At 40.7% G+C, this 27670-nt stretch overlaps 1 protein-coding gene across 5 annotated transcripts in view; it reads left to right on the forward strand.

Annotated features, from left to right (window-relative positions):
- afg2a (AFG2 AAA ATPase homolog A) overlaps positions 1–27670 on the forward strand; it is a 557175-nt gene that overhangs the window by 68949 nt on the left and 460556 nt on the right. For all 5 annotated transcript variants that reach the window (XM_060851668.1, XM_060851665.1, XM_060851664.1 and 2 more), the window contains 2 exons: positions 6867–7021; positions 19428–19637. In XM_060851668.1, the coding sequence (XP_060707651.1) occupies positions 6867–7021; positions 19428–19637 (365 nt within the window). The remainder of the gene's footprint in view (positions 1–6866; positions 7022–19427; positions 19638–27670) is intronic.

Genomic DNA, 27670 nt, shown 5'->3' on the forward strand with positions numbered 1-27670 from the left:
AGCACAGCAGGTTGGGCAACATCCGAGGAGCAGGGAAAATCGATGTTTCAGGCAAAAGCCCTTCACCACGATTCCAGTGCCACTCTAATTTAGACTCTGATTTCCAGCATCTGCAGTCCTCACTTTTGCCTATGTGATAAACAGTCCTAAGTAATTTCATAATTATCTAATCAGGTGAAAGCTTTTCAGTGATATCATAGTTGTGAATGGGTCTGGAAAATTAAGTAACTAATAAACAAGAGGAGGAAGCTCCATGAAAATCTCTAGCTTCAAAGATGGTAGAGTTTTACAGCTGACTGAAACAACTAAGGCTGAAGCATTAACAAATATCTTTAGCCTGAAATGCTGAATGGATGATCCTTATTGGATGTTTCCTGAAGTCCTCAACACCACAGTAAGGTTTAGCACAAAAGACGATGTTTGTGATTGTTGGAGGTCAATCATCTCAAATCCAGGGCATTGCTGAAGGAGTTGCTCAGAGTAATGAGCTAGGCCAAACTATTAGATTACTTACAGTGTGGAAACAGGCCCTTCAGCCCAACAAGTTCACACCGACCCGCCGAAGCGACAACCCACCCATACCCCTACATATACCCCTTACCTAACACTACGGGCAATTTAGCATGGCCAATTCACCTGACCCGCACATCTTTTGGACTGTGGGAGGAAACCGGAGCACCCGGAGGAAACCCACGCAGACACGGGGAGAACGTGCAAACTCCACACAGTCAGTCGCCTGAGGCGGGAATTGAACCCAGGTCCCTGGCGCTGTGAGGCAGCAGTGCTAACCACTGTGCCACCGTATCTTCAGTGAATTCATCAATAACCTTTCCTTCAACACTAGGGCGGAAATTGGATATTTGTTGATAATTACACAATGTCCAGCACCTTTCAACTCCTCAGACTGTACCCACATACAACAAGATAACTTGCAGACTTGGTCCGATAAGTAGCAAATAATATTAGCACCATTCAATGGCAGGCAATGAACATTTGCACAAAGGGACCATTTCCCATGACATCAATGGCATTATCAATTTGAAGGGGGAGGTGGCGGGGGGATGGACTAACTTGATACTGATACTGAACTGATCCAGCCTTGCGATTTTGGAGAAGATTTGTAGCTCAGGAGGATCAGGATGTAAGTTTGCTCGCTGAGCTGGTAGATTTGTTCTCAGACGCTTAGTCACCATACTAGGTAACATGGTCAGTGAGCCTCCAATGAAGCACTGATGTTCTGTCCCACTTGCTATTTATCTGTATTGATCTGTTGTGGTGGGTGATATCACTTTCGGTTCTCTCGCGCACCTTCCCAGCACGCGCTCTCTTGCACCTTCCCTGTGTGCCCTCTCTCTGTCGCTCTCCCCTCTCTTGCTTTCCTCTCTCTCTGTCGGTCTCGCTCTCTCTCTCCCCTACCCCCATCTCCCTACTCCCCTCACTCTCTGTGTCTCCCTTTCCCCGTCTCTCTCTCTCTCTCTCTCTGCTCCCATGCCCTCGCATTTCCCCCCTTGCTCATACCTTCCCATCTCGCGCTCTCTCTCTTGCCCCCCCATCCCACCACCATCTCTCTCTCACATCCCCCACCATCTCTCTCTCGCATCCCCCACCATCTCTCTCTCTCTCTGTCTCCCTCCCCCACTGTCTCTCTCTTTCTCTTCCCCCTCTCTCTCTCCCCGCCAATCTCTTTCTCTCCCCCCACATCTCTCTCCTTCCTTCAATCTCTCTCCTCCCTGTCTCTCTTTTACTTTCTGCCTCCGTCTCGTCCCCCATCCCATCTCTCGCTATTTTGCCCTGTCTTTCTCTCGACGCCCCCCCATCTTTATCTTGACACCCCCTTCTCTTTCATTCTTTCTTTCCCCTGCATCTCTATCACTCTACCCCGCCCCCCTCCTCACTCGCTCTCTTTCTCTGTGCCCCCACGCACCCCACCGTCTCTCTCTCTTTCTCTCTCGTAGCACTATCATTGAGGAGGTGGTCTCCAATTTGGCTGCCTATGTTCATCTTCCCTTTGAGGAAATCCTGTCAAAGGAGCAGCAACTTTAGAGAAGTGACAGCCCCACTGAGAGACATGAATCCAGTTGTGGCCAGGTGCCTTTGGACTGATGGCCACAAAATCTCACCCAGTTGGTGTCTTAATATTACTTGGCTTGCCCACTCCGTGGTTATCCACAACTCAATCTGCTTTACAGCTCATCCTGGAAGACTTCTCTGCAACAGGGAGTCATCTTGAATCATCCTGTACCATTCACTCACTCACTCATAGACGTAAGCACACGGACACACCGACAGGTACTCTTTCATACGGTCAGATCTTCCTTGCCTCCACTTCACCCACTGTTGTGAAGAAAGTTATCCACTGTTTCAGGCTGATCATCTTTCAACAGAAAAATTTCGCACTCGTGCAGTATGCGGTTCTCTTTATTCCCTTAAGCAGGATAAAGGGATTCCTGAAGAAGGGCTTATGCCCGAAACGTTGATTCTCCTGCTTGTCGGATGCTGCCTGGCCTGCTATGTTTTTCCAGCACCACACTTCTCAACTAAAGGGATCTTTATTCTGGATATATTATTATGAATACTTGTCTATTACTATGTTCTTTTATAGGATTCTTTTATAGGAAATATGTAAAAAAAAACCTTGTACTATCTCTGATTATCTTTGAATGGAAAAGGAAAAATATTAATGTCACTCTATCAGCACAACAGTGCTGCAGTTGCGTGGGTCGCATATATTTATATTACTGAAAGTGAACGACACATCTTTTCAGTTTCAATATTTTTAATTTCTGTTGAGGGAAAAACAGACACCAAGGAATGAACTTTGATGACCCTATAGATATTAGGTAGGTGATGGTCTGATAAGCCTAGTTCAAACCTGTAGCTTGTTTCCCAGAAAAAAGAAATTAGACGTGAAAAACAAATCATTTCTTTCTCAAAACTGTTTGAAAAAATCAGCATAAATCTTATAATTATTGCTCGCTGTCTCAATTATTAAGTAGTGTGTAATTGGGCCACATACAGCAGGTGATGCGAGGCAAGGTTCTTTCTTTGTGTATTCACTTATCTCAAACTGGCTAGTGCAGCAGTTGAGCTTCTACCCTTGCCTTTAGAATGGGGAAAAATCAGGCAAGGCTTCCACTTTGATTTGTTGTCCCTCATTTCCCCCCCAAATCCTGTGCCACTCTTGGCTCTCGGCAAGGTTAAGCTTGTCTAATAGTTTCCTAAATGCAACCTGCAGCATTCAATCAGTCGCAGGGAAAGGACACACTAATGTGAAAAATTACGGAGTTTGCACATTCTCCCCGTATCTTCGTGGATTTCCTGTGGGTGCTCCATTTTTCTCCCACAGTCCAAAGATGTGCAAGTTAGGTGAATTGGCCATGCTAAATTGCCCATAATGTTAAGCAATGTGTAGACTAGGTGCATTAGTTAGGGGAAATGTGGAGTATTATGGTAAGAGAATGGGTTTGGGTGGGATACTCTTTGAAGGATTGGTGTAGACTTGTTGGGCCAAATGGCCTACTTCCACACTCTAGGGATTGTATGATATGTTGGTAAGAACTTACCTGAATATCTTTGTTTAATAAATTTCTCTTTTATGGGGAGAGAGCATCAAACGATTAAAGTAAGTTATGAAAACGAAATACCATTTTGCAACAATTAATCCACATAAAACCAAGATATTGCTGCATGAATGGTTCTTCACATAAATGTTGTGATGGGCAACGGTAAATTGATGAGGAGGATTCTGCAATATATCAGCAAATGAGTATTTGCGAACAAAGATCCCAAACCAGAGACTAAGGCCCTAGTTTACTGGGTAGCAGTGATCCCAGTATTCTTTTATGCTTCAGAGATTTGGATGACTTACAGCAAGCACTTCAAAGCACTAAAGTATCACCAGTTTATGTGTGTTTTCAAGATCCTGCAAATTTGGTGAAGAACAGTGGTCCAAAGGCAATACCCTCTCCTAAGCCAATTTGCCTAGCATCAAGGCACCACTCGCTTAAAGGTAAGTTTTCTGGGTGGGATGTGTCATTCGTATGCCTGACTTGAGACTCCTGAAGCATGTACTTTACTGAGAACTCCGTTGTAGCAGGATACACCCAGGAGGAAATACTTTATGGATGTCTTCAAACCATTCCTGAAGAGGCCAAGCCAACCTGTCAACACATAAGAGATCTCAACTTGTAATTGGCAAAAATGAAGAAGTCGCATTTGGGAAGACTCTGCACACGTTGAGAGACATTGTCAGGAACACACAGAGGCAAAGTTGAGATGTCAAAGGGAGCACACAGAGTTCTAAATAACCCATCTACTCGATTACTGGAAATTAACTTATTGTGGCAAATGTAATGTGCAAATGCAGCAAGATTATAAAATATGTGGGGAAATTAAGGAGAAACTGTCAATTTCATGATTGTAACTGTGGCCAAGGCATCCAGTAACTCACGGCGATTTACAGTTTATAGGATGTCTCTTCCTTGCTGCAAATTATTTGCAACTTTGCAATTTAACAGCAACGTATGTTAACCAATTATCGTTGTGATTCAAGATTTTCCAACATATATTTTCCACAGAAGCTGTTGACCCCTAAGAAAAAAATGCTATTGAGATATTTACAATACTAGTGAGCAACTAATGTACAACTTACTTTCATGAGTAGTCAGTGATCATTATTGTGTTAGACCAGTTACAGCTGGAACAATGTTAGGAGCTGGTGGGGAGATGGGAGTAAACATTATTTAGGTGACTCCAGTTAGAGAGTGAACAGATGGGAATCAAGAAGGTGGGATTAGATTTGTATGTAACATGCCATTTGATTAATCTTCTAGCACACTCTGTGACAAAATAAATTGAATTAAAATCCTTTTAATAATTATACTCGCAGAATAGTAAAAGCTCTTGCCTCTGGTTAGAAATTTCAAAATTTGTTTCACTAAAATATATGGAGTTGAAAGAAAGAAAATATGCCTCCTCTTGCTCTGTCTATCTACAATGAACACCATCTATACCAGTGTTTCTGAAGACATTATTATGCTTATGACTATGGTACCATACCCCATTATAGACCTTCCTCTTTGGGAAGAGGAGAAAAAATGATGAATAACATAAAAGGGCAGACATTTTTAGGAACCATTCATCTGTCATAGCTGAAAGAGTAATTCTTGGTATGCAGTTGTAGCAATGGCTACTAAAAGCTACACAATGTCAATAATCATAAAATCCCTACAGTCTGGAAACAGGCCATTCAGTCCAACAAGTCTACATCGACCCTCCAAAGAGCATCACACCCAGACTCACCCCCTACCCTAGCCCCGTAACTTTGCATTTCCCATGGCTAATCCAGCTAACCTACACATCCCTGAACACCATGGGCAATTTAGCATGGCCAATTAGCCAACCTGCACATCTTTGGATTGTGAGAGGAAACCAGAACACCTGTAGGAAACCCACACAGACACTGGGTGAATGTGCAAACTCCGCACAGACAGTCCTCTGAGCCTGGAATTGAACCTTGGTCACTGGTGCTGTGAGGCAATGTTGCTAACCACCGAGTGTCCATGCTGGGAAATGGAGCTCTTAAGATTTCAGGTTCCAATTGTACTAAATCTGTTATTGTCAAATGCAAAGCATAGTTCCCTTTACCCTGGCTTTACCAGTGGCCTAACCTTAGAAAATCACCTCAATAATATGGCATGCTTTACTTTGCCCACCTGCCTGCTTTATATTTCCAGTTAGTGACAGTTTTTTGTTGGGTTCATGCATGAAAGGAGCTAGATTAAGACTGCCTAAACTCACTGTATGTTAAAAGTTTGTGAGAAGATTTGTAGCTCGGGTGCTCGTTGTTGTGGTTCTGTTCGCCGAGCTGGGAGTTTTTCTTGCAAACGTTTCGTCCTCTTTCTAGGTGACATCTTCAGTGCTTGGGAGCCTCCTGTGAAGTGCTTCTGTGCTGATTCCTCCGGCATTTATACTAGCCACAAACACCAACTGGCCACAAAACGACACGACCAGCTATCCCTAGTAGCCGTACACTCAGATGACAAACAACATGAATTCGATTGGGACAACACCACTATTATAGGACAGGCCAAACAGAGAACAGCCAGGGAATTCCTAGAAGCATGGCATTCATTCAAGAATTCGATTAACAGACACATCGACCTAGACCCTATATACAGGCCACTGCAGCAGACAGCTACTGACAACCTGAAGCGGCAGATTTAAACCAGTATAAATGCCGGAGGAATCAGCACAGAAGCGCTTCACAGGAGGCTCCCAAGCACTGAAGATGTCACCTGGAAAGGGGACGAAATGTTTGCAACCAAAACTCCCAGCTCGGCGAACAGAACCACTTCACTGTATGTTAGTTCCTTACAGTCAGACAAAGGAGATGTTATTGTCATCAGTTTAATTTTATTTAAGCTAAAATCATGAAATACAAGATCTGTGACAAACTTGCTCTGTTGCTCAGCTGTCCTTTATTTGCTTACTAAAGGGAAATACCAACTGTCTGCTCATTTGCACTGCTTAAAAGTAGATAAGACAGATATTTTCAGTTTGAAATACTGAAATGCACTTTACTTTTTGATGTCGTGCTATTGATGAAGGTGGTATTGAGTAAACTGTTGATTTACACTGACTTAATATGTTAACCAATGTTTACTTGGCATGTTTGCAAAGTGCATAATACACTTGTCAATAGGTTGAAATAGTCATCAATGATGTGCAATTCATATGGTTCTGTTCAAAATATTTTGCAAAATTTTGAAATACATTGTAACACAATGTATAATTATTTAAAAACTCAGTTGTTAAAAAAAATAAGCAAAATGGGTGACCCATAAAAATGCTTTTCATTCTGCCAGGTCTGCATGCATTGCGTCGGGCACTTGGAGAATGCGCCAACCCTTCAGACAGTGAGGTAGCTGAATCAGTGAAGATAACCTTTAATGACTTCCTGCAAGCGATGAATGATGTCAGACCTAGTGCTATGAGGGAGGTGACAATTGATGTGCCGAAAGTAAGTATTTTGACATTATTGTAATAAATGTTTATATATTTATATATTGTTAAATCTAACTTTCAGCTTCCAACTTTACTTGCCAAGAAAGAAACAACTGGCTTCGTTCAGGAGGAGGTTCTCAGGTTATCATAGGAAGAACACTTAGATTTTAAATAACGGTGTACCTTGAATAGAAGGGAAGAAACAAATGTTAACCATGATTTACAGAAAGGATGATGTTGAAATATCATATTTTTATTTTTAACTTCTACCATGTCCAGAGTAATGTCTTCAGGGAATTTCAATTCAATTTTTTTTTATATTTGCATAATATTGACTACTGCTCTGTTGCACCTGAAATCAGGTTTAGTGGATCACCTTGAAGGTATGCTACTGAGCATTAAACATTAAACCGGCTGCCTTCTGTCCAAATAAGATAATTCATTAAATTATAACAGGTGTACCAATGCAGCTTGTATCTCAAATTGCCTTTTTTGAAAGGAAACCATTTTGACATTGTGATTTAATACCTGTTAGGATATATAGTGAAGGTAATCTAATTTCCAAATGTATTGTATCTCTGTTAGATCAAGAAAGAAATATGTCAAGAAGTGGTGCAAGGGGAAGAGTTGGAAAATGGAGAAATGTAGTGGGGCAGGAGAATGAAATGGAACATTAGAGGATAAGAAAGATAGGGTGGAAAGGGATATCCATAAGTTGGAACAGAATTAGGCTGTTCACAACCTTGAGACTGTTCTTGCACTCCGATCATGACAAGTTATCTCAACTCTATTTCACTTCTTAACTCTTGATATCTTTACCCAACAAACTTCTGGTCGCGATCTGGAAAATTTAAATTAACTGAGCATCCAAACGCTTTTGTGAAATGATCTCCAGCTTTCATTACTTTTGCACAGAAATAGCACTCCCTTATTTCATTTTTCAATGTCTTTGCTCTTATTTTAAAATTATTACTGTATGAGTGACCTTGGTCTTTGAGGCAAAAAGACTTTGGAAGCATCCGGAATTCAGCAGGAACAGCAGTTTATTTAAGCGGTAATAGATTACAGTAAGGAGAGGAACTCCAGATTGTCACCAGGACAATCAAGCTCATTCTGTCAAACACCCGCACAATACTATTTATGTACTTTATTGCATCAAAATATCAAGCCCATATATCAATCAACTGGGCAATGATTACGTCACGTCTGTAAATTGTTTGATCAAGTAATTAATTACATCAGGCCTGTAAATTAACTACATCAAATTTACAATTCAATTAACTAGGCATTTTGATTACATCAGATCGTTGTGTATCACACATCTGCTAGTTGTATTCAAACACCTGGTGCCCGTTCATTGCTTATCTTGTACCCTTTTGCCTCTGAATATCCTGTGATCTGCGAAGGTTCTGCCCTGCTTACTCATACTGGTTAGCAATTAACAATACCTTTGTCGTTCAGGTGATTGTCCTTTAGTGATGCAGAGAGTCAGTTGCCTTAAAACATCTTATTCTATGGTTTTATATTAAGATATTTATTACCAATCCACTCGCAAGCGATCCATATTTACTACTACTGCATTTCTTTCATTCATTCATAAAACTATGGTCTCTCCACTCCACAGCACACCACGTCACCCGAAGCTATGAAAAGATTATAATACTAATCCCCCCCCCCCCTCAGAACAGTCTACCGGCACTTTAATAGCTTGCAGGACACCAAACAAGTTTTCTCCATCAGCACATACCTGTTAGATACATGCTGAATAGGACCTCTGTCCCCTTTAAGAAAGTTACTATCAAAATAGCACTTCCATGAAATTGAATTAATGAATGAGTAAACTGGCAATAGTGATTAGATTAGATTACTTACAGTGTGGAAACAGGCCCTTCGGCCCAACAAGTCCACACCGACCCGCCGAAGCGCAACCCACCCATACCCCTACATTTACCCCTTACCTAACACTACGGGCAATTTAGCATGGCCAATTCACCTGAGCCGCACATCTTTGGACTGTGGGAGGAAACCGGAGCACCCGGAGGAAACCCACGCAGACACGGGGAGAATGTGCAAACTCCACACAATCAGTCGCCTGAGTCGGGAATTGAACCCGGGTCTCAGGCGCTGTGAGGCAGCAGTGCTAACCACTGTGCCACCGTGCCGCCCAAGATCTCAAGACATAGCTGCAGTAATTAGTTTACTACTTCCTCGGCTTTTATTAAGTGCATATATGATTTCTGACTTGGTTAAATCATATAAGCCTGCTATTCTTTCTAGTATTCTGTACCCTAAAAGGACCCACATCCCTCATTCCCCTACTACAATTGCTCTTGCTGTGTATTAGCCTGTTGAATTCTTTTTTATTACTGGAAATACAGTACCTTAGAGGACAAAAGCCATGTTTATTAAAGCCAGCCTGCTAATTTAGCCCTTTTAAGTCCTGTTATTATTCTAATAGATTTGTATCACTCTCAGCAAAGGACACAATATCCTTCCTGAGCTAGACTGTCTGACTCCAGGTGGGATTTAATCTGATTTGGAGGTGTCGATGTTGGACTGGGGTGTACAAAGTTAAAAGTCATACAATACCAGGTTATGATCCAATAGGTTTATTTGGAAGCACAAATAATCCTGTTGGACTATAACCTGGTGTTGGACGATTTTTAAATTTTAATCTGAGTTATTGTTTCTTTTTAATTCACTCAAGGATTGTGGTGTTGGCTGGGCCAGCAATCCTTGTCCATCCTTAGTTGCCCTTGAGAAGGATGTAGTGAGCTACCTTTTGAGAGCTACAGTTCATTTGGTAGAGATACACATTTGGGGAGAGAATTCTAGAAATTTGAAACAGCAATACTGAAGGAATGGCAATATATTTCCAAGTCTGGATGATGAGTGACTTGGAAGGGATCTTGCAAGTGGTAATGTTCCCATGGATCTGCTGCCCTTGTCCTTTATGGTAGTGGTATTGTTTTTGGAAGTTGCTGTCTAGGGAGTCTTCATAAATTTATAGAGTGCACCTTGTAGACAGTGCACAGTGCTGCTACTGAGTATCGATGGTGGAGGGAGTGGATGTTTGTGGATGTGCCAATCAAGCAAGCTGTTTTGTCTGGATGATATCAAGCTTCTTGAGTATGGTTGAAGATTCACTCACAACACAAGTAGAGAGTATTCCATCACACTCCTGGCTTGTGATTTAAGTTGGTGGACAGGCTCTGGAGAGTTAGTTGAGTTATTTGCTGCAAGATTCCAAGCCTTTAACACGTTATTGTCAGCACAGTATACAAACGAATATTCAAGTTTCTGGTCGGTGATAACCCCCAGAATGTTGGTAATGGGGGGACAGCTGTGATAGTGATACCATTGAATGTCAAAAGGCAGTGGCTAGATTCTCTTTTGTCGAGATGGTCATGGTCTGGCATTTTGGTGTTACAAATGTAATTTGCCATTTATCAGTCAAGCCTGGATATTGTACAGATCTTGTTGCATTTGGATATGGACTATTTCATTATCTGATGAGTCGTGAATGATGCTGAACATTATGCAGTCACAATGTCCCCACTTCTGACCATATGATGAAAAGAAAATCATTAATGAAGCCATTGAAGATGTTTGAGCTAAGGACATCTTCTTGAAGAATGCCTGCAGAGACGACTGACCTCCAGCAACCACAAGCATCTTCATTTGTTTCAGGTATGACTATAATCAGCAGGCAGTTTTCCCCCAATTCCCATTGACTCCACTTTTGCTAGAGACAATTCGGACAAAATTTGGCAGAAAGAGGCCAAAATTAGGCAGGTGGAGTTTAACATGGATAAATGTGAGGTTATCCATTTTGTTTGGAAGAGTAGAAATGAAACTTACTTTCTAAATGGAAAGAAGCTTCAGAGTCCCTGGTGCAAAGGGATCTGGGTATCTTCATGCATGAATCACTGAAAGCTAGAGTGCACATACAAGAAATAGTGTAAAAAAGTTAGGGAAGTGTTGTGAAAAGGGTATAAGGCATTAATGAGGGCACACCTGGAATATTGTGTACAATTCTGGTCCTATTACTTGAGTAGGGATGTAATTGCATTAGAGGCAGTTCAGAGGCGATTCACTATATTGATCCCAGAGATGAGGGGTTTGTCTTCTGAAGAGAGATTAAGCAGTTTAGGTCAATACTTTCTGGAGTTTAACTGTTGTTTACAAGATGCTAGAGGGGATTGACAAAGTAGACCTATAAAGGATGCTTCCTCATGGGGCAATCTAGAGAAGTCATAGCTTTAGGGTAAGGGGAGAAGACTTAGAGATGAGATGAAATTGCTTCTCTCAAAGGGTCATGAATCTGTTGAATTCATTACTATAGAGTGCCGTGGGTACCAGGACGTGGAGTAAATTTGAGGAGGAGAAAGGCAGATTTTTAATTAGTAATGTATTGAAGGGTATAAGAAAGTAGAGTTGAAGCCAAGATGAGTTTTGCCATGATTGTATTGAACAGCATAGCATGCTCAAGGGGCTGAATAGCCCACTCCTGCACAGAGTTCTTATGTGAAGTGCCTTGATGCCACACTCAGTCACATGGTTGGAGAATGTGATGAAATCTGTGTTGAGAATGTAGAGTTTGTGACTTAAGTCTTTGCGTTGTTTAACTGGAGGCTCAGGCAGAACTTGTCTTGAAGTCCAGGTTGAGACAGAAGGGGGAAATGCTGTGGGCCTTCAGTATACATATGGAAGCTGACTCCATGCCCTGCCACAAGAAAAAGGCTGAAGGTAAATCTTTGGGAATTCCACATCTTTAGGGCCACATGAGGAATCGTCCTCTACCTTTGGTTGAATATATTGAGAGTGGTACCCTTTGAGAGCAGTCCCAAACAGCTGAACAACTGTTTGGGGCATTTGAGAAAGACAGTGGGTCGATTGTGTTGAAGAAAGTCTGACAAAGATGCTACATCACAATCACAATGGATGTTGTTTGTGACTTTTGGGGCTGTTTCATTGCTGCGGCCAGAGGTGAAAGCTAATTGGTGAGGTGCTAAAAATAGATGAGAAAGATTTGGAAGGGGAAAAATAAATCTCAGGACTTTGGAGGTGAAATAGAAGTTGGAGGTTGGTGGAAGCTTGCAGAAGCATGGGTATTGGGTAAAGGAATAACGATGGTGAAGTTTTTGCTAAAGGCAGAGGATTGGGTTTCAGGTTGTGTGTTGCAATTTTCTAGGTTTTAAGACAAAAAAAGATAATAAAACATAAGTCAAGAATTGATATTTGAAAGAAAGCCAATAGCTTGAGCTAATGGTCGCTGTTTATATTATCTGAGCCACAAACTCAAATTTCCTGTGAATAAATAGCAAATGTTTTCTTTTGAAGGATCTTGATTGTTGGTTTTGTTGATTTGTTGGCACTGAGAATACAATGACCAACTGGATTAGTTTATTTTGTGATGGTTATTTATGCCAATTGTTAACTTTCCTTAACTGTCTATTGAAAGGAGTTTATACTTAAATTAATATTTAGACGGTGAGATATTTGAGCAAACCGATATTTATATTTGAAGTAATAATTTTTTTCTGCTGTTTGGTACAATTACCCAATTTGCACATATCCTTTAGGAAAGGAAATCTGCTGTACTTAATCGATCAAGCCTACATGGGACATAAGAACAACTGAAATTGCCTAGTGACCCAATCAGTTCAAAGGAATAAGGGATGGGCAGCAAATGCTGACCAGGAGTATTCACATTATTGTGAAAGAATAGAGAAAAATAAAGTGTGTTTCAGAATGAAGTGTACTTGAGTAAAGAGGTTTATTGATATACTAACTTGGAAACAAATTTTGCTTCATAAATTTGGTGAGTACCAAAGCAGCTGACTTGCCTTGTATTGCCTGAAAGTATCAATGTGGTATTCGGAATTCTAAATATATTCAAACTACTATGACCATTATACTTTTATTGTATTGTAGTAAATTGTTTAGAAGGTTTCCTGTGTTGTGTGGTTCACAGGTCAAATATATGACAGAATTGCCTAAGTTTTGTGCAGCCAGTGCATAATGGTTGTATGGCAGTCAGTTACATTGCAGGATAATTGTTGGGTAACTCGAGCTTTAATGTATTGCATAATAGATGGCTGATATTTGAATAATATGCTGGAGGGGGATGTGCATTGAATGGGTAGTACTGTATTATATATAGAATAATAGGTAGCACTAAGTTACATTTATTTTCTTGTCATCCACAGGATGACTTGCACAGAAAGTTGTATGACCCTGTAGTACTTGACTAAGTATCAGTCTGAGCCAAGGTTTATGCGTCAGAGCAGCTCAGTTCCAATGGAATCAAAACTCTGTTTTCAAATAGGAACAACAAATGAAAATTGTTTCTATGATAAAGGGAAATAAATTGTATGTGTGGTATAAACAGGATCTGACTGACTGCCAGGTTGAATCTGGTTTTATTCCACAGATATGACTAATATATGCAGCTCACTGTTCATTTCAAAATAAAAACAATATAATGTATTGATGTAAATTTTGCCGGGGGTGGTGGGGGCAAGTCAGATGACAGCATGCCTAATAGTTTCATTCCTGCAGTTGATGTTTTGTTTTAAAAAAAAATCTTCCACAAAATACTGAGAGCAGCAGAGTGATGACATCTGGAACTTTGATAAACAAAGGAACAGTGTATCTCATTAATCAATGAGAAATAAACAGAGGAAGGATGAAGAGGGTGAATGAATTCATTGTCAAAACAGATATGGAAAGAGAAATAAACGAGGAATTCGGAGGTTGGATCAGAGAGCAAAAAAAGATGGAATTGTGCAAGAAGACAACATTTGTAAACTTGATCTTTTAAATCTCCATTCAAAATATCCTGCAGGAATATTTCTAATTGTTCACAGTCTGGGCAGAAGTTAATCGGTAATCATAAGCTAATGTATAGCCCAAGTCTTCAACTCCACATCGGAACCACTGCATCCAACAATGATCAGTCGGAAAACCAGTTACCTGGTTATGTTTAAAAGGATTCAACTTCTGATCCAGCATACTGAAGAATTTCCATAGCACTGAAATTCTTGCAGAGAGCTGCACGTAGGATCAGTGCAGAAAATGCACTCCCTTTTTTATCCTGGATATTGAGCTTACCATGTTGCAATTCAGATTGTGAGATGCTAATGAGTGGAAGAATGGGTAGAGTGAGATAACTGGGTAGAGCGGCAGGTGGATCGTGACAGAGGTTAGAGGGTTGGTAAAGTAGGGCCAGAGGGTTGTTGTATGGTTGGGGGTAGTCTGATCTTGTTGGAACAGTTGAAAATGGTTGGATTATTGGGTTAGGGGCTAGTCAAGTTGGACCTTGAGAGGTATTCAAGTCTGACTGGAACATTTTCAGAATATCTGGGAGAGAAAGGGAATTGCCCATTAGGAATTCAGACTTCCTAGGCAATTTCCACAGAGGTCAGTTTGTCAGAACTTCCACAGAGTCCTGATGTGCATCATGAGTCATATTTCTGATTGTGATGATCCAGAGACTGTGCCATTGTCATTGAAATGATAGCTAATGAGCATACTACTTATGTTAAGTTTAATTAGCAATTAATATACAAATGCAACAACTTCATGAAAGTCATGATGAAAGTGAGGATGCGATGCTAATTTCACAACATGAACAGTGACCAGCAACCAGTTGTGGTTCTTAATTCACAAGATTTCTGATACTGCTATAAATTTCTGATTGATATGCGCATTAATAAAATGTTATCATTCACAGGCAATTAATTTTCCACATCATTATTATTTACTGAACATTTCATGTTATGTTGCATATTTCCATTGATCAAAAACTTGATTCTTAATGATAGCTTGCAAAGTAAATTCAGTGATCTGGTTATTGCCTATAAAGTGAATAATGATTGTGTATTTTGCAACAAACAGGAAGAAAACACTCACTAATCTTACTAAATGCGTTATGGCATATAAAGCAATCAAATTGATTGAGCCTTGGATTCAGGATACTGAAATAGTGCCAGGCCTCTAGGAATTCTCTGGCATGTCTTTTCTTAGCCTGTCCCAGGATAGATGTGTTGTTCCAGTCGAAATGGTGGTTTTTTTTCATCCGTGTGTAGGGCTACGAGGGAAAGAGGGTCGTGTATTTTTGTGGCTAGCTGGCCAACCACAACACCATAAACAAACACATAGATCTAGATGCCATCTATCAACCCCTCAGAAAACGAACAGGAAATGACATCACAAACCCCAGGAACCCCATCCAGGATAAAGATATAAATAGAAAGCAGGAGGCAACAGCTTTGCTTCACTTGGAGGTCGCCACTGATGATGTTACCTAGCCAGGTAATGAAACGTCTGGATATCAAACCTATAGTTCAGTGAGCAAACCTACACCCTAAATGGATATGTAATATTTTACACATCCATCCCCTATCAAGATGGTCTCCGGACTGCTCACTTCTTCCTGTGGAAAAAAGGCCTGAACAGTCCCTGTTCACCACCTCACTCCTAGCTTGGCCGAGCTTCTCCTCACTTTAAACATCTCTTTTTATCTCCTCTCACTTTCTTCGGGTCAAAGGTACCCAGATGGGCCCATTTATGCCTGTCTCTTTGTGGGGTATGTGGAACATTCCAATGATACCATGGCCTCCACTCTTAAGTCTTTTTTTTCTGGGACATACATGATATAATTGGTGCTACTTCTCTGTCTCATCTGGAATGCAAAAGTGTATCAATTTTACTTCCAATTTCAACCCTGTTCTTGCCTTTACCTGGTCCATCTCTGACTCCTCTCTTCCCTTCCTTGACATCTCTGTTTCCATTTCTGGGGTTAGATGGTCAACATTGTCCATTATAAATCCCCTGACTCTCACTCTGCTACCTGTAATGACTCTTCCATTCTCCTGGTTTTTCTGTGTCAGTCGCATCTGTTCTGATGATGCCAGCTTTGACAAATGGGCCCCTGAAATGTTGACCTTTATCCTCAACCAAGGATTTCCCACCACCTCGGTTTATAGGGCTCTCAGTCGTGTCTGATTTGTCTCCTATACTTTGACCCTCACCCATTTCTCTTCCCTGCCACTCCTATAGTATCCACATCCAAAGGAACATTAGTCACCATTTCTACCACCTCCAGAGGAATGCTGCCACCAGATGCACACTTCCCTCTCCTCCCTTGTCAGTTTTCTGCAAGGACCATTCCCTCTGGGACACCTTGGTCCACTCCAATGCTCAATGCTCCCCATATCCCAGAGTACCTTTCTACGCAAAAATCATAGAATGTGCCACACCTATCCATTTATGTTCTCCCTCCTCACTCTCCAAGGCCCCAGACACACCTTCCAGGTTAAGCACCAGTTTACTTTACTCAATCTAATCTGCTATATTCACTGCTCAGATTGGGGACAAAATGCAGACTGGCAACCGCTTTGCAGAACAATTACATTCTGTGCTCAGAAATGACCCTGAGCTTCCTGTTGCCTGCTATTTCAACACACCACTGTGTTCCCTGGCCAAAATCTCTGTCTCAGGCTTACTGTAGTGCTCCAGCAGAGCTCAGTGCAAGCTGGAAGAACAGTCATATTTTCCACTTGGGTACCCTGCAACCTTCAGGATCTGATTTTGAGTTCATACTTTGAGGGCCTGACCACCTTCCCCCATTTCCTTACCCCCTACACACACCAGGTCTTGTCATCACATGGGCTGCTTCCACAGCAATCCATTTTCTGTCACTAATCGTCTCCATTGTCAGCTATTGCATCTCCCAAGTTGATGTTTACCCAGTTTTTTTGTCTGCTCAAATGGTTTCTCTTTCTCCTGGGTTCTAACTGCACCTATCCCTCACTCTTTCCTCCTTTCCTACCCCTCCCCTCCAAAAAAAAATCATCATCATATTTACCAACATTTTCAGGCTAAAATCAGTTCTGAAGAATGGTCACTGGACCCAAAATGTTATCTCTGTTTTCTTTCCACAGATGCTGCCAAAGCTGAGTTTTCCAGCAATTTTTATTTTTGTTTCTTCGGAGGTACCACCTTCATGAATATCCTGCAACACTAGCTGTATACATGAAGGTCCTGGAAGACATGATTAAGTAGTCGCAAGTTCTAAATCATGAGAATCATTACCGTAGTTCAGTCAGTGATTAAGTGAAATCAGCACATCTGTATTGAGGCATTTGTAATTCTCTTGAGGTCTCTATCTGACTCAGAGGAGGCCACTTACCTCAAGAGCTTTCTCCTCTGCATCAGTTAACTAGGCTATTTGTGACAGGCTATGTTTAGTCTTCTCCCTTTCCCTTGTGTTTTCATCTTTGTAAGTGTCAGGAAAACAAACCTACAAACTAAATTGAAAATATTTACCTTATCAATGCAGTGACTAAATTTGAGATCCATACAAAAGTGAATCATGTTCTTGCTGAATGGATGCGATATTTTATGACCAGACCCCAGGTCGGTTCGCTAATTCATTATAGTTTCAGGTGGAAAATGCTAAACTGTTAGGTTCCTTCGTGAAGAGAGATGATATAGGCTCGCTCATTCTTTATTCATCAACTCATTCAGTAGGTAACAATATGGTAAATTTAGAAAAGAATCCCCTAGGCTAGGATGAACTCATGTTTTGAATTGATGGTGCAAGAATTCTGTAATGATTAAGAAAAGCAAAGACTCTGCTGTCAGAACTCCCTGAATGCATTTTTATGACTTAACTGCTTGGTTTTCTACAAGTACATGGAAATTTTAAGAGCAGGAAAGGACAGTTTGGCTCAACAAATCTGTTTTTGTTAATTGATCTTCCTATATCTTTCCATCAATCCTGTTTTACTTTCAATCCCATCTGGTTATCTCAAACCCTGTTAGCATAATAACCTTCTTTCATGAATCATTCTGCATCTCTTTAACCCTTTTGTGAAATAGTTCCTGATTTAATTCCTAAAGAATAACAAAGCTCTCACCTTTTCAAATATTATACATTAATTTTGCATTTTCAATTGGTGTGACAAGTTTATTTAGCACAGCCCCAACAATTCCTTGTATTGTTTTGAAAATTTGTGTTAGGCCAGTTTGTTATGAAAACAATAAGAACACCTTTTGTTTCTTCTTAAATGCATTTTGGGATTTTCTCTAACCAAAAGGAATAACTTTCCTAAAAGTCCCAAATTTGATTCTAGTTTTGCGCTGAATTGGCAGGTAATCAAAATAAGGGTGGAAATTAAGCAATGTGCCTCAGAAAAAAGGAAAGAAACAGTTGGAGTTTATACTGTTGACCTTTGCCTGGATTGAACTTTTTGAATCTGTAGATGAAAAATTAACACTTGGGCATTTATTCCCAAGGGCCTTGAAGAGTCAAATAAAGAAAATCAAAAGCAATGTTCTTTACGTAAGGCTCTGCTTACTGTGAATGTTATTTTGAGATGGCGTCTTTAAGTTATGAGGCAAATTAAGCCCAGAGCTGCAATGTGTTGCATGAATTTTATCTCAAATTGGCCTTCTTAACATGAAATTTGGCTGCAATTTCTGAACAAACACAAGTGATATACTGCAAACTTTATTTTAGCTGGCACCTTATCAACCAGTACTCTTGATAAACTAGCAAAACTTCTATACATTAAATACTGCAATCTCCAGCAAGTCTGAGTATTTATGCTGTAAATAAAGTTTAATGGTGATGTGTACACCCCCTGCATTACGCTTCTATTACTTACTGTGTGTTTTTCAATTTTCTTTCAGAGGTGAGTTGATGTTTCTAAATTTTTTTTTGAGTGATGTTAAAGGGTTGCTTGGTCAGGGTTTACTGCGGTTAACCTCTTGATTTCCCATAATATTTGATCAACTGGCACACCCCTGATCCCATAATTGCCCATTAACAAAAGTAAATCCGTTGTATCTATGAAATCACAAATTGTGAATTCATCCATCTGTGCCAAAAAAAACAAAAATCGGCAACTGTCGGCAAAAATAGTGTATCAGCAATTTTTATCTTGTTATGACCATTTTTTAAAATGAGTTCCACAATCTCGAATTTCATCATTTGTGGACGTTCTCCTGAGCAGAACCCTCGTGAATACAGAAGAATCATTATACAGGTCATTCTGTTATAATGTGTGTTTCATTAATGCAAACTAGCTGTGACATGATTGATGAATTAGGCACGCTTTTTCTAAAGTGCAAACTCTCAATGTGTGTTGGCTGCTGTAATGCAGTTACATTGTCAAACGCTTCAAGTGTTATTTCTAAAGTGCAATTTTTATATAATGCAGGGTTGCACAAGAGTGCAACCATAGTGTTACAGAAGAACTATCGATATGTGATAGTCCTTTGTCATGTCATCTTCTTATAAAATGATGCTATTTACTTGTGTTGCTTAATTTCCAGTTGTTAGCTGCAAAATGAAAGTGTTTGGATGAGTAAGGTGACCCTGTACTGATCAATGTCTTTTCATTGCTTAGGTGTCATGGTCAGACATTGGAGGGATGGAAAATGTGAAGCTGAAACTCAAGCAGGCTGTTGAATGGCCGCATAAACACCCTGAATCCTTTTCCAGAATGGGGATTCAACCTCCCAAAGGAATCCTGCTTTATGGGCCTCCTGGATGCTCAAAGACTATGATAGCAAAAGCTTTGGCCAATGAGAGTGGATTGAATTTCCTAGCTGTGAAGGTAATACTGTACAAATTGAAAAGTTTTCAATAGACATTGCATCAGACAGACCGAAGTGATGCCTGTTCTCGGGTTCAGTTATTGAAAGGTTCGTTTTAAAAGTGTAATACTCAACCATGATTGATCAGCAGAGCGGACTTGAATGGCTGAATGGTCCAATTCTGCTCATATATTTTATGGTCTTAAATGTGCTGTTTTATTTTAGTGGGCCTAAACAAATGTTTTGTGGCGCAGTAAGTAGCTGTAGTTCACATCAATACCAATCAATTCAAGAAAACAGGATAAGGTCCCAGGGAGTGTTGCTGAACAAAGGGACCTTGGAGTGCAGGTTGATTGTTCTTGAAAGTGGATTTGCAGGTGGACAGGATAATGAAGAAGGCGTTTGGTATGCTTTCCTTTATTGGTCACTGCTTTGAGGGTAGGAGTCAGGAGGCCATGTTGTGGCTGTCCAGGACATTAGTTAGGTCACTTTTGGAATACGCATTCAATTCTGGTCGTCTTGATGTAAGAAGGATGTTGAAAATGTGTTGCTAGAAAAGCGCAGCAGGTCAGGCAGCATCCAAGGAGCAGGAGAATCGACGTTTCGGGCATGAGCCCTTCTTCAGGAATAAGACCATAAGAAGGATGTTGTTAAACTTGAAAGGTATCAGAAAAGATTTGAAAGGATGTTGCAACATTGGAGGGTTTGAGTTATAGGGAGAGACTGAATAAGCTGGAGCTATTTTCTCTGTCGGACTCTGAGGGGTGGCCTCATAGAGGTTTGCAAAATCATGGGGGCATGTAGAGGGAGAATAGTTAAGGTCTTTTCCCCATAGTAGGGTAGTCCAAAACTAAGGGCATAGGTTTCAGGTGAGAGAGGAAAGATTTAAAAGGAACCTAAGGGGCAACCTTTTCATGCATTGGGTGGTGCATGTCCAGGATGAGCTACCAGAGGAAGTGGTGAAGGCTGGTACAATTTCAACATTTTGAAAGGCATCTGGATGAGCATATGAATAGGAATGGTTTAGAGAGATATGAGCTAAATACTGGCAAATGGGACTAGATTAATTTAGGATATCTGGTCGGCATGAATGAGTTGGACCTGTTAGGTTCTTGAGATTTCACACACCAATTTCTGCAAATCACACACACCAATTTCTGCAAACTATTAAAGTTTAATTGAGCTTAATCTCTCTGATACTGTACACGGGCGTGCGAAGTTGGGCCAGAAGAGAGACCCCGAACAAAGAAAATATATTCCCTTTATACAAATCAGTTGGCAATGCTACAGATGTTCTAGCCACTCCCCCATAGTCACATGCCACTCAAGACAACTCTCAGTCACATTTTACCCCAGGTACATTGGTAGAAGATAATACTAATGCCTTAATCCTGGAGAATTGTTATACATGCAATTTCCTGACTCAGTGATTCCCCAAGACAATGCAGGTGCGACATACCTCTGGGCAGAAAGCATTTCTGGAGGAAGAGATTGATTTATAGTTTGACTTGACAACAGCAGGGGAGTAATAGCAATTGACTGTCTAAATGAAGTGTAAATTACAATAGATAGTCATCTGCATTCTGCGGGCTTTTTTGTGAGACAGAATGTCGTCCTCCCTCACCTTTCCAGAATGTTCAGTTTTGCAGTCTAACTCTTTTTAATATTACATTAATGTCCAAAAAGATATTCCCATTTAATCTTTTAACATTACATACTGAAGGGACTCTTTCCATGCTGCACATCCCTATAACTTTATAACATTAAAATGAGAGCTCACTGGCAAAATTGGCTGGATTCTACCAAATCACTCCACTCCAGACCATATTCCAATATTGATACATATACATTGATATAATTTAAACTGTAAAGAGAGATGAGTAATTGTCTTATGGATTTGAAAGTAGCATTCAACAAGCATGATATGAAGGAGCCAGAACAAAACTGATGTCAGTGGGTGTTAAAAAGCAATCCCTCCAGTGGTTGGAATTTATATGAAGCTGTTGAAAATCAATCATTTCAGCTTTAAGACATTGCTGCAGTATGTTTTTCTTGTTCTTTCATGAGATATAGATGTTTCTCGGAAGGTCAGCATGTCTTGCCCTTGAACTCAGTGGCTTGCTAGGCTATTTCATTGGGCAGTTAAGAATCAACTATATTCCCATTTGGAACCATGTGTAGTCCAGACTGCGCAAGGATATTAGTAAACAATATAAAGCAAAATATTGCAAATGCTGGAAATCTGAAACACAAACAGAAAATACTGAGAAGCTCAGAAGGTGTGGTAGCATCTGTGAGCAGAGAAACATAATTAATGTGCCTCTTCAGAACTAACAATAGTGAACCAGATGGGTTTTTATAGCAATCAGTGATGGTCAGTCAACATTAGTGATGTTAGCTTTATATTCCAGTTGCATTTATATATTTAATTCATGTTTCACTGTTTTGTAAGTTGAATTCATGTCCCTAAAAAAGTATCCTGGATTACTTCTTATGCCAGAAACATCGACTGTCCTGCTCTTGGATGCTGCCTGACCTGTTGTGCTTTTCTGTGCGACATTTTTCAACTCTGATGTCCAGGATCTGCAGTCCTCAATATCTCCCAGTAACTTTACCACTTTAATATGCAGTGTTTAGGGTTAGTTTACTTGACCCAACTATTTTGGATGCTTTATTGGTGATATTCTCTTGGCTATAAACTTAGAAATAATACTGTGAGCTGATGACTCCATTATGTTAAGCTCCAATAACTCCTTGTGATAATGAAATTGTACTTGTTGGCAGGATTTGATCAACATCCAGACTGTTTTTCAAATAGTGAATAACATTTGTGCCACAAGTGCCAAGAGTGGCCATTTCCAACAAGGAAAGGTACAATCTGACCTTGAGTCTTCCTAACCGCTTCCCTATAAACATTGGGAGTTTGGGGACCATAATTCACCAGTTATATCAGTCCTGTAGCAGTGAATATCAAGAGGCTCATGTCCTGCTTTTCTACCATGATATAAAAGCCTCAGGTCAGGAAAATGATAGACTCTCCAGTGGGTGGATACTGCTGCAGTAATGTTCCAGAAGCTTGGCATCATTCAAGAGATATGCTTCTTTTTTACTTGCTGCCTGTACAATATAACTTAATTTCCACCTCTAACGCCACTAATCCAGTGCTGTTGTAGGATTTATTATCTAGATGATACACTGCAGTCACTTGCCAAACTTCCTTGGACAGAAATTCTAAGCTTTGAGTACAGCCAACAAAAGCAGCAATACCATGAGAATACCACCACCTACAAGTTGCACTCCATATGTTGCATTCATGTAGTGCATTTCAGGGATTTATGCATGTCCCATTGAGTTAATATTTTTGCTTAAGGAGTTGTAGTTGTTTTGCCTGAAACACAAACAGCGCCCTGCCTTATGTGAAACATTGATTTATCGTTCATGTAGATCATGTTTTTCTTTCTCCTTTTTCTGTCTATTTTTTTCTATGCCCTGCAACAGGCATTGCCCACTTGCTAGGTGTGTGGTTCCATGGACGTTGGAGTCCCGTAAATAACCATTGTTTGTAAGTTAGTCTAGATTTTGCATGTTACCTCCACTAACAAATACAAGAAGCTCATGGATTTCTTTTTCTTGAAGATGAGACTCTTACATTCATCTCTCCTTTTCGGTTCTCCATCACCATGTGTCTCTTGCCAAGCAAAGTAAACACTTCCCTCAACCTTCCTCTACCTGACCTGTAAATTCAAGGTTTTCTCCTGTCTATTCCTTCATTTCCACTTTGAATTCATCCTGCTTCATTGCCTGTTCCCTTGACCCCATTCCCACAGCATTGCTGGTCACCTAACCTATCTTTTGTGGGCCCCATGATAAGGTGACATTGTGTATTTTCCCTCTCTTCAGCAATTGTGCTTCACCCTTCCTAAATCATCATCACCCCATTCCAAGAAATCTATCTTTGCTTTATCTGGCTTGAAAGGTATCACTCCACTACCAAACTCCTTTCCACAACTGATACCCTTGGACACATTCTTGCTTCCCAAATCATTTCCTGTAATTTGATGATTGAATCCTGCTATTAGATTTCTCTTCCTGTCATCAAAGAAGCCAAACACAATCAAAAATGGCATATTTTGTGACTAGAATCTTGGTACATTACTGTAAAATTGTAACCTTTGTAGGTAAATCAGGGAAATATTTGAAGTGATAGATGCTATTTCAAATGTAGGAGATGGTGATGTTAGTGGAGTATAGGACAGCAAAGTTAGATTTTATTGCTGTAATAAAAAGCTAGCAGAGACTCCACCATGTTACGCTCACTGGTGGTTCCGCCACATTTGCATCTTTTATTTATAATGTCCATTTTCCATTGCAATGCACTAATATAGCCTTTCGCGCATTCTTGCTTGTTTTCATGATTGATTTATTGCAAAAAAGTGATTAAGCGTAACTCGTCATTCATAGTAGAAAGGGAGATTGCTAGACTAGGAAAATTGATGAGGGCAGAGTGGTAGATGTGATGTATATAGACTTTAGTAAGGCGTTCGACAAGGTTCCCCATGGGAGACTGGTTAGCAAGATTAGATTTCACGGAATACAGGGAGAACTAGCCATTTGGATCCAGAACTGGCTCAAAGGTAGAAGACAGAGGGTAGTGGCGGAAGGTTGTTTTTCAGACTGGAGGCCTGTGACCAGTGGAGTGCCACAAGGATTGATGCTGGGTCCACTACTTTTTGTCATTTACGCAAATGATTTGGATGTGAGCATAAGAGGTACAGTTAGTAAGTTTGCAGCTGACACCAAAATTGGAGGTGTAGTGGACTTCGAAGAAGGTTACCTCTAATTACAACGGGATCCTGACCAGATGGGTCAATGGGCTGAGAAGTAGCAGATGGAGTTTAATTCAGATAAATGTGAGGTGCTGCATTTTGGGAAAGCAAATCTTAGCAGGACTTATACACTTAATGGTCAGGTCCTGGAGAGTGTTGCTGAACAAAGAGACCTTAGAGTGCAGGTTCATAGCTCCTTGAAAGTGGAGTTGCAGGTAGGTAGAATAGTGAAGAAGGCGTTTGGTATGCTTCCTTTATTGGTAAGAGTATTGAGTACAGGAGTTGGCAGGTCATATTGCAGCTGTACAGGACATTGGTCAGGCCACTGTTGAAATATTGAGTACAGTTCTGGTCTCCTTCCTATCGGAAAGATGTTGTGAAACTTGAAAGGGTTCAGAAAAGATTTCCAAGGATGTTGCCAGGGTTGGAAGATTTGAGCTATAGGGAAAGGCTGAACAGCTGGGGCTGTTTTTCCCTGGAGCGTCGGGAGTTGAGGGGTGACCTTATAGAGGTTTACAAAATTATGAGGGGTATGGATAGGATAAATAGACAGTCTTTTCTCTGGGGTTGGGGAGTCCAGAACTAGAGGGCATAGGTGAGAGAGGAAAGATAGAAAAGAGACCTACAGGGCAACATTTTCACAGTGTGGTACATGTGTGGAATGAGCTGCCAGAGGAAGTGGTGGAGGCTGGTACAATTAATGGGTATCTGAATAGGAAGGGTTTGTAGGGATATGGGCCAGGTGCTGGAAGGTGGGATATATTGGGTTGGGATATCTGGTCAGCATGGATGAGTTGGATCGAAAGGTCTGTTTCCATGCTGTACATCTCTATGACTCTAAGTGAATAGGCAAAACCGATGGACAGATGGAGTTCAATGGATTATGTATTTTGGACTGAAAAGGAACAATCCAGGTATTTTTGACATGATATGAAGTTAAATACAGTGGATGTCCAGTGAGACTTTTTTTTTAGATTAGATTACTTACAGTGTGGAAACAGGCCCTTCGGCCCAACAAGTCCACACCGACCCGCCGAAGCGCAACCCACCCATACCCCTACTTTTACCCCTTACCTAACACTACAGGCAATTTAGCATGGCCAATTCACCTGACCCGCACATCTTTGGACTGTGGGAGGAAACCGGAGCACCCGGAGGAAACCCACGCAGACACGGGGAGAATGTGCAAACTCCACACAGTCAGTCGCCTGAGTCGGGAATTGACCCCGGGTCTCAGGCGCTGTGAGGCAGCAGTGCTAACCACTGTGCCACCGTGCCGCCCACTTGTGGGGGTTCAGGTACATCGGTCTTGAAAATGTCATGACCAGATGGAGAAAATAAGTTGAAAAGCAAATGGAATTCTGTCTCAAAGAATGGAGTATAAGGATGCAGAAATAACGCTACAGTTATACAAAACCTTGGTTAAATCTCACTTGGAATATTGCGAGCAGATCTGGGCACCAGATCTTAGGAAGGATATATAGGCCACAGGCATATGGAGTTAGGCCCCAGGTCAGCCATGATCTCATTGAATGCTGAAACATTCAGGGGCTGAATGGCCTATTCCTGTTCCTGTATTCTTATGTTCCTTTAAGTGAGATGATTGAAGTTCCCTAAGAAAGTTTGGGATTGTAAACATACCAGTTTATTTCATAGATGTCATAAGACATTGATATGAATGGAAAGATTCTCCAGCATTTTTGTTTTCTTTTACTTACAAAACAATGCTTGTTCTGAGCTGATCCACTATATTAATTGTAATAAAAGATATTGATGTTTAACTTGTCATGCTAACCGTTGATTTTTTTTGTTTCCACATGTGAAATTCCCTTTGCATTTCCCAACACCACAACAGCTGTTAACAAAGGGGGGGAATAGAAGATAAGTGGATGAACTAATTTTTTTTAGAAACAGTAGATTATGTTGTTCAAAAAAACTAAAGAACTCTGGATGCTGGAACAAAGAAACAGAAACAGAAATTGCTGTAAAAACTCCAGGTCTGGCAGCATATGTGGAGAGAAAGCAGAATTAACGTTTCAGGTCCAGTTACCCTTCTTCAGATCTCTTCTATTGCTTTTTGTCTTTGGAAGAGCAGTGATTGAGTTTCTGCAAACCCTTTAAGAGCTTTTTATAGAGTTGATGATCAAACTTCATGGTAGAAGTGAACAATGGTGGGAAAACTGCTGTGACAGTCTCAATTATAATTGTCTGTCTTTGTAGATAAGTTATATAACAGTTTCCAGTCATCTCAAAATTTTGACTATTTCTAACCCAGTTTTAAAAAAAATGTTTCAGTATGTGAGTGCTTCCAGATGTGTTGAGCATTGTGCTGTGCTTTTGACTTTATGATGGGGGGAAGGTCATTGATAGAGTTGATGGTTGAGCTTCAGACAGTGTCCTAAGGAACTTCTGCAGGGATATTCATGGTCTGAGATTGACCTCCAACTGTTTTCCTTTAATTCCAACCATCAGAGAGTGTTTTCCCTGATTCCCATGATTCCTTAGTTTTACTGAGGTTCCTTAATAACATACTAGGTTAATGAGCTTTAATGTCAAGGGCGGACACTCTTGACTCCTGTCTGGAGTTCAGCCTTCTTGCTGGTGTTCGGATCAAGTTAGAAACTGAGTTGTTCTGGCAAAATTCAAACTGATCATGAACAAATTATTCCTTTGCAAGTGTTGCTGACAGCACTATTGACAAACCTTTCCATCTCTTTGCTGATGGTTGAGGGTAGACTGATTGGATGGTAATTGGCCACTTTGGATTTGTCCTGGTTTTGTGAGGAGGACATACCCGGGCAATTTTCCACATAGTTATACATAGTGTTGAAGCTGCACTCTAACAGCTTGAATGGGGGTGCAATTTGTTTTGGAGCATATGTCTTCTTCAGGATTTATTGCCATATAATTGTCAGGGCCCAAAGTTTTTGCCGGTGCCTTCCTGTTTTACAATATCATGTGGAGTGATTCAAATTGTTTGAAGACTGGCTTCAATGACACCAGGGATTTCCAGGAGACAGTCATGAAGAGTCACTTACACAGCACTTCTGGCTGAAGTTGGATTTAATTGCTTCTGCCATGTCTTTTGGGGGAGCTCGGCTCCCCCATTATTGAGGATGATGCCATGAGAATGACAGTGTCAGGCTGTTCCTTGATGGGTCTATGAGTCTGCTTTAAGAAAGTGAAGACTGCAGATGCTGGAGATCAGAGTTGAAGAGTGTGGTGCT

This window comes from Hemiscyllium ocellatum, chromosome 36 (genome assembly GCF_020745735.1).
Source record: "Hemiscyllium ocellatum isolate sHemOce1 chromosome 36, sHemOce1.pat.X.cur, whole genome shotgun sequence".
Classification (NCBI taxonomy): Eukaryota; Metazoa; Chordata; class Chondrichthyes; order Orectolobiformes; family Hemiscylliidae; genus Hemiscyllium; species Hemiscyllium ocellatum.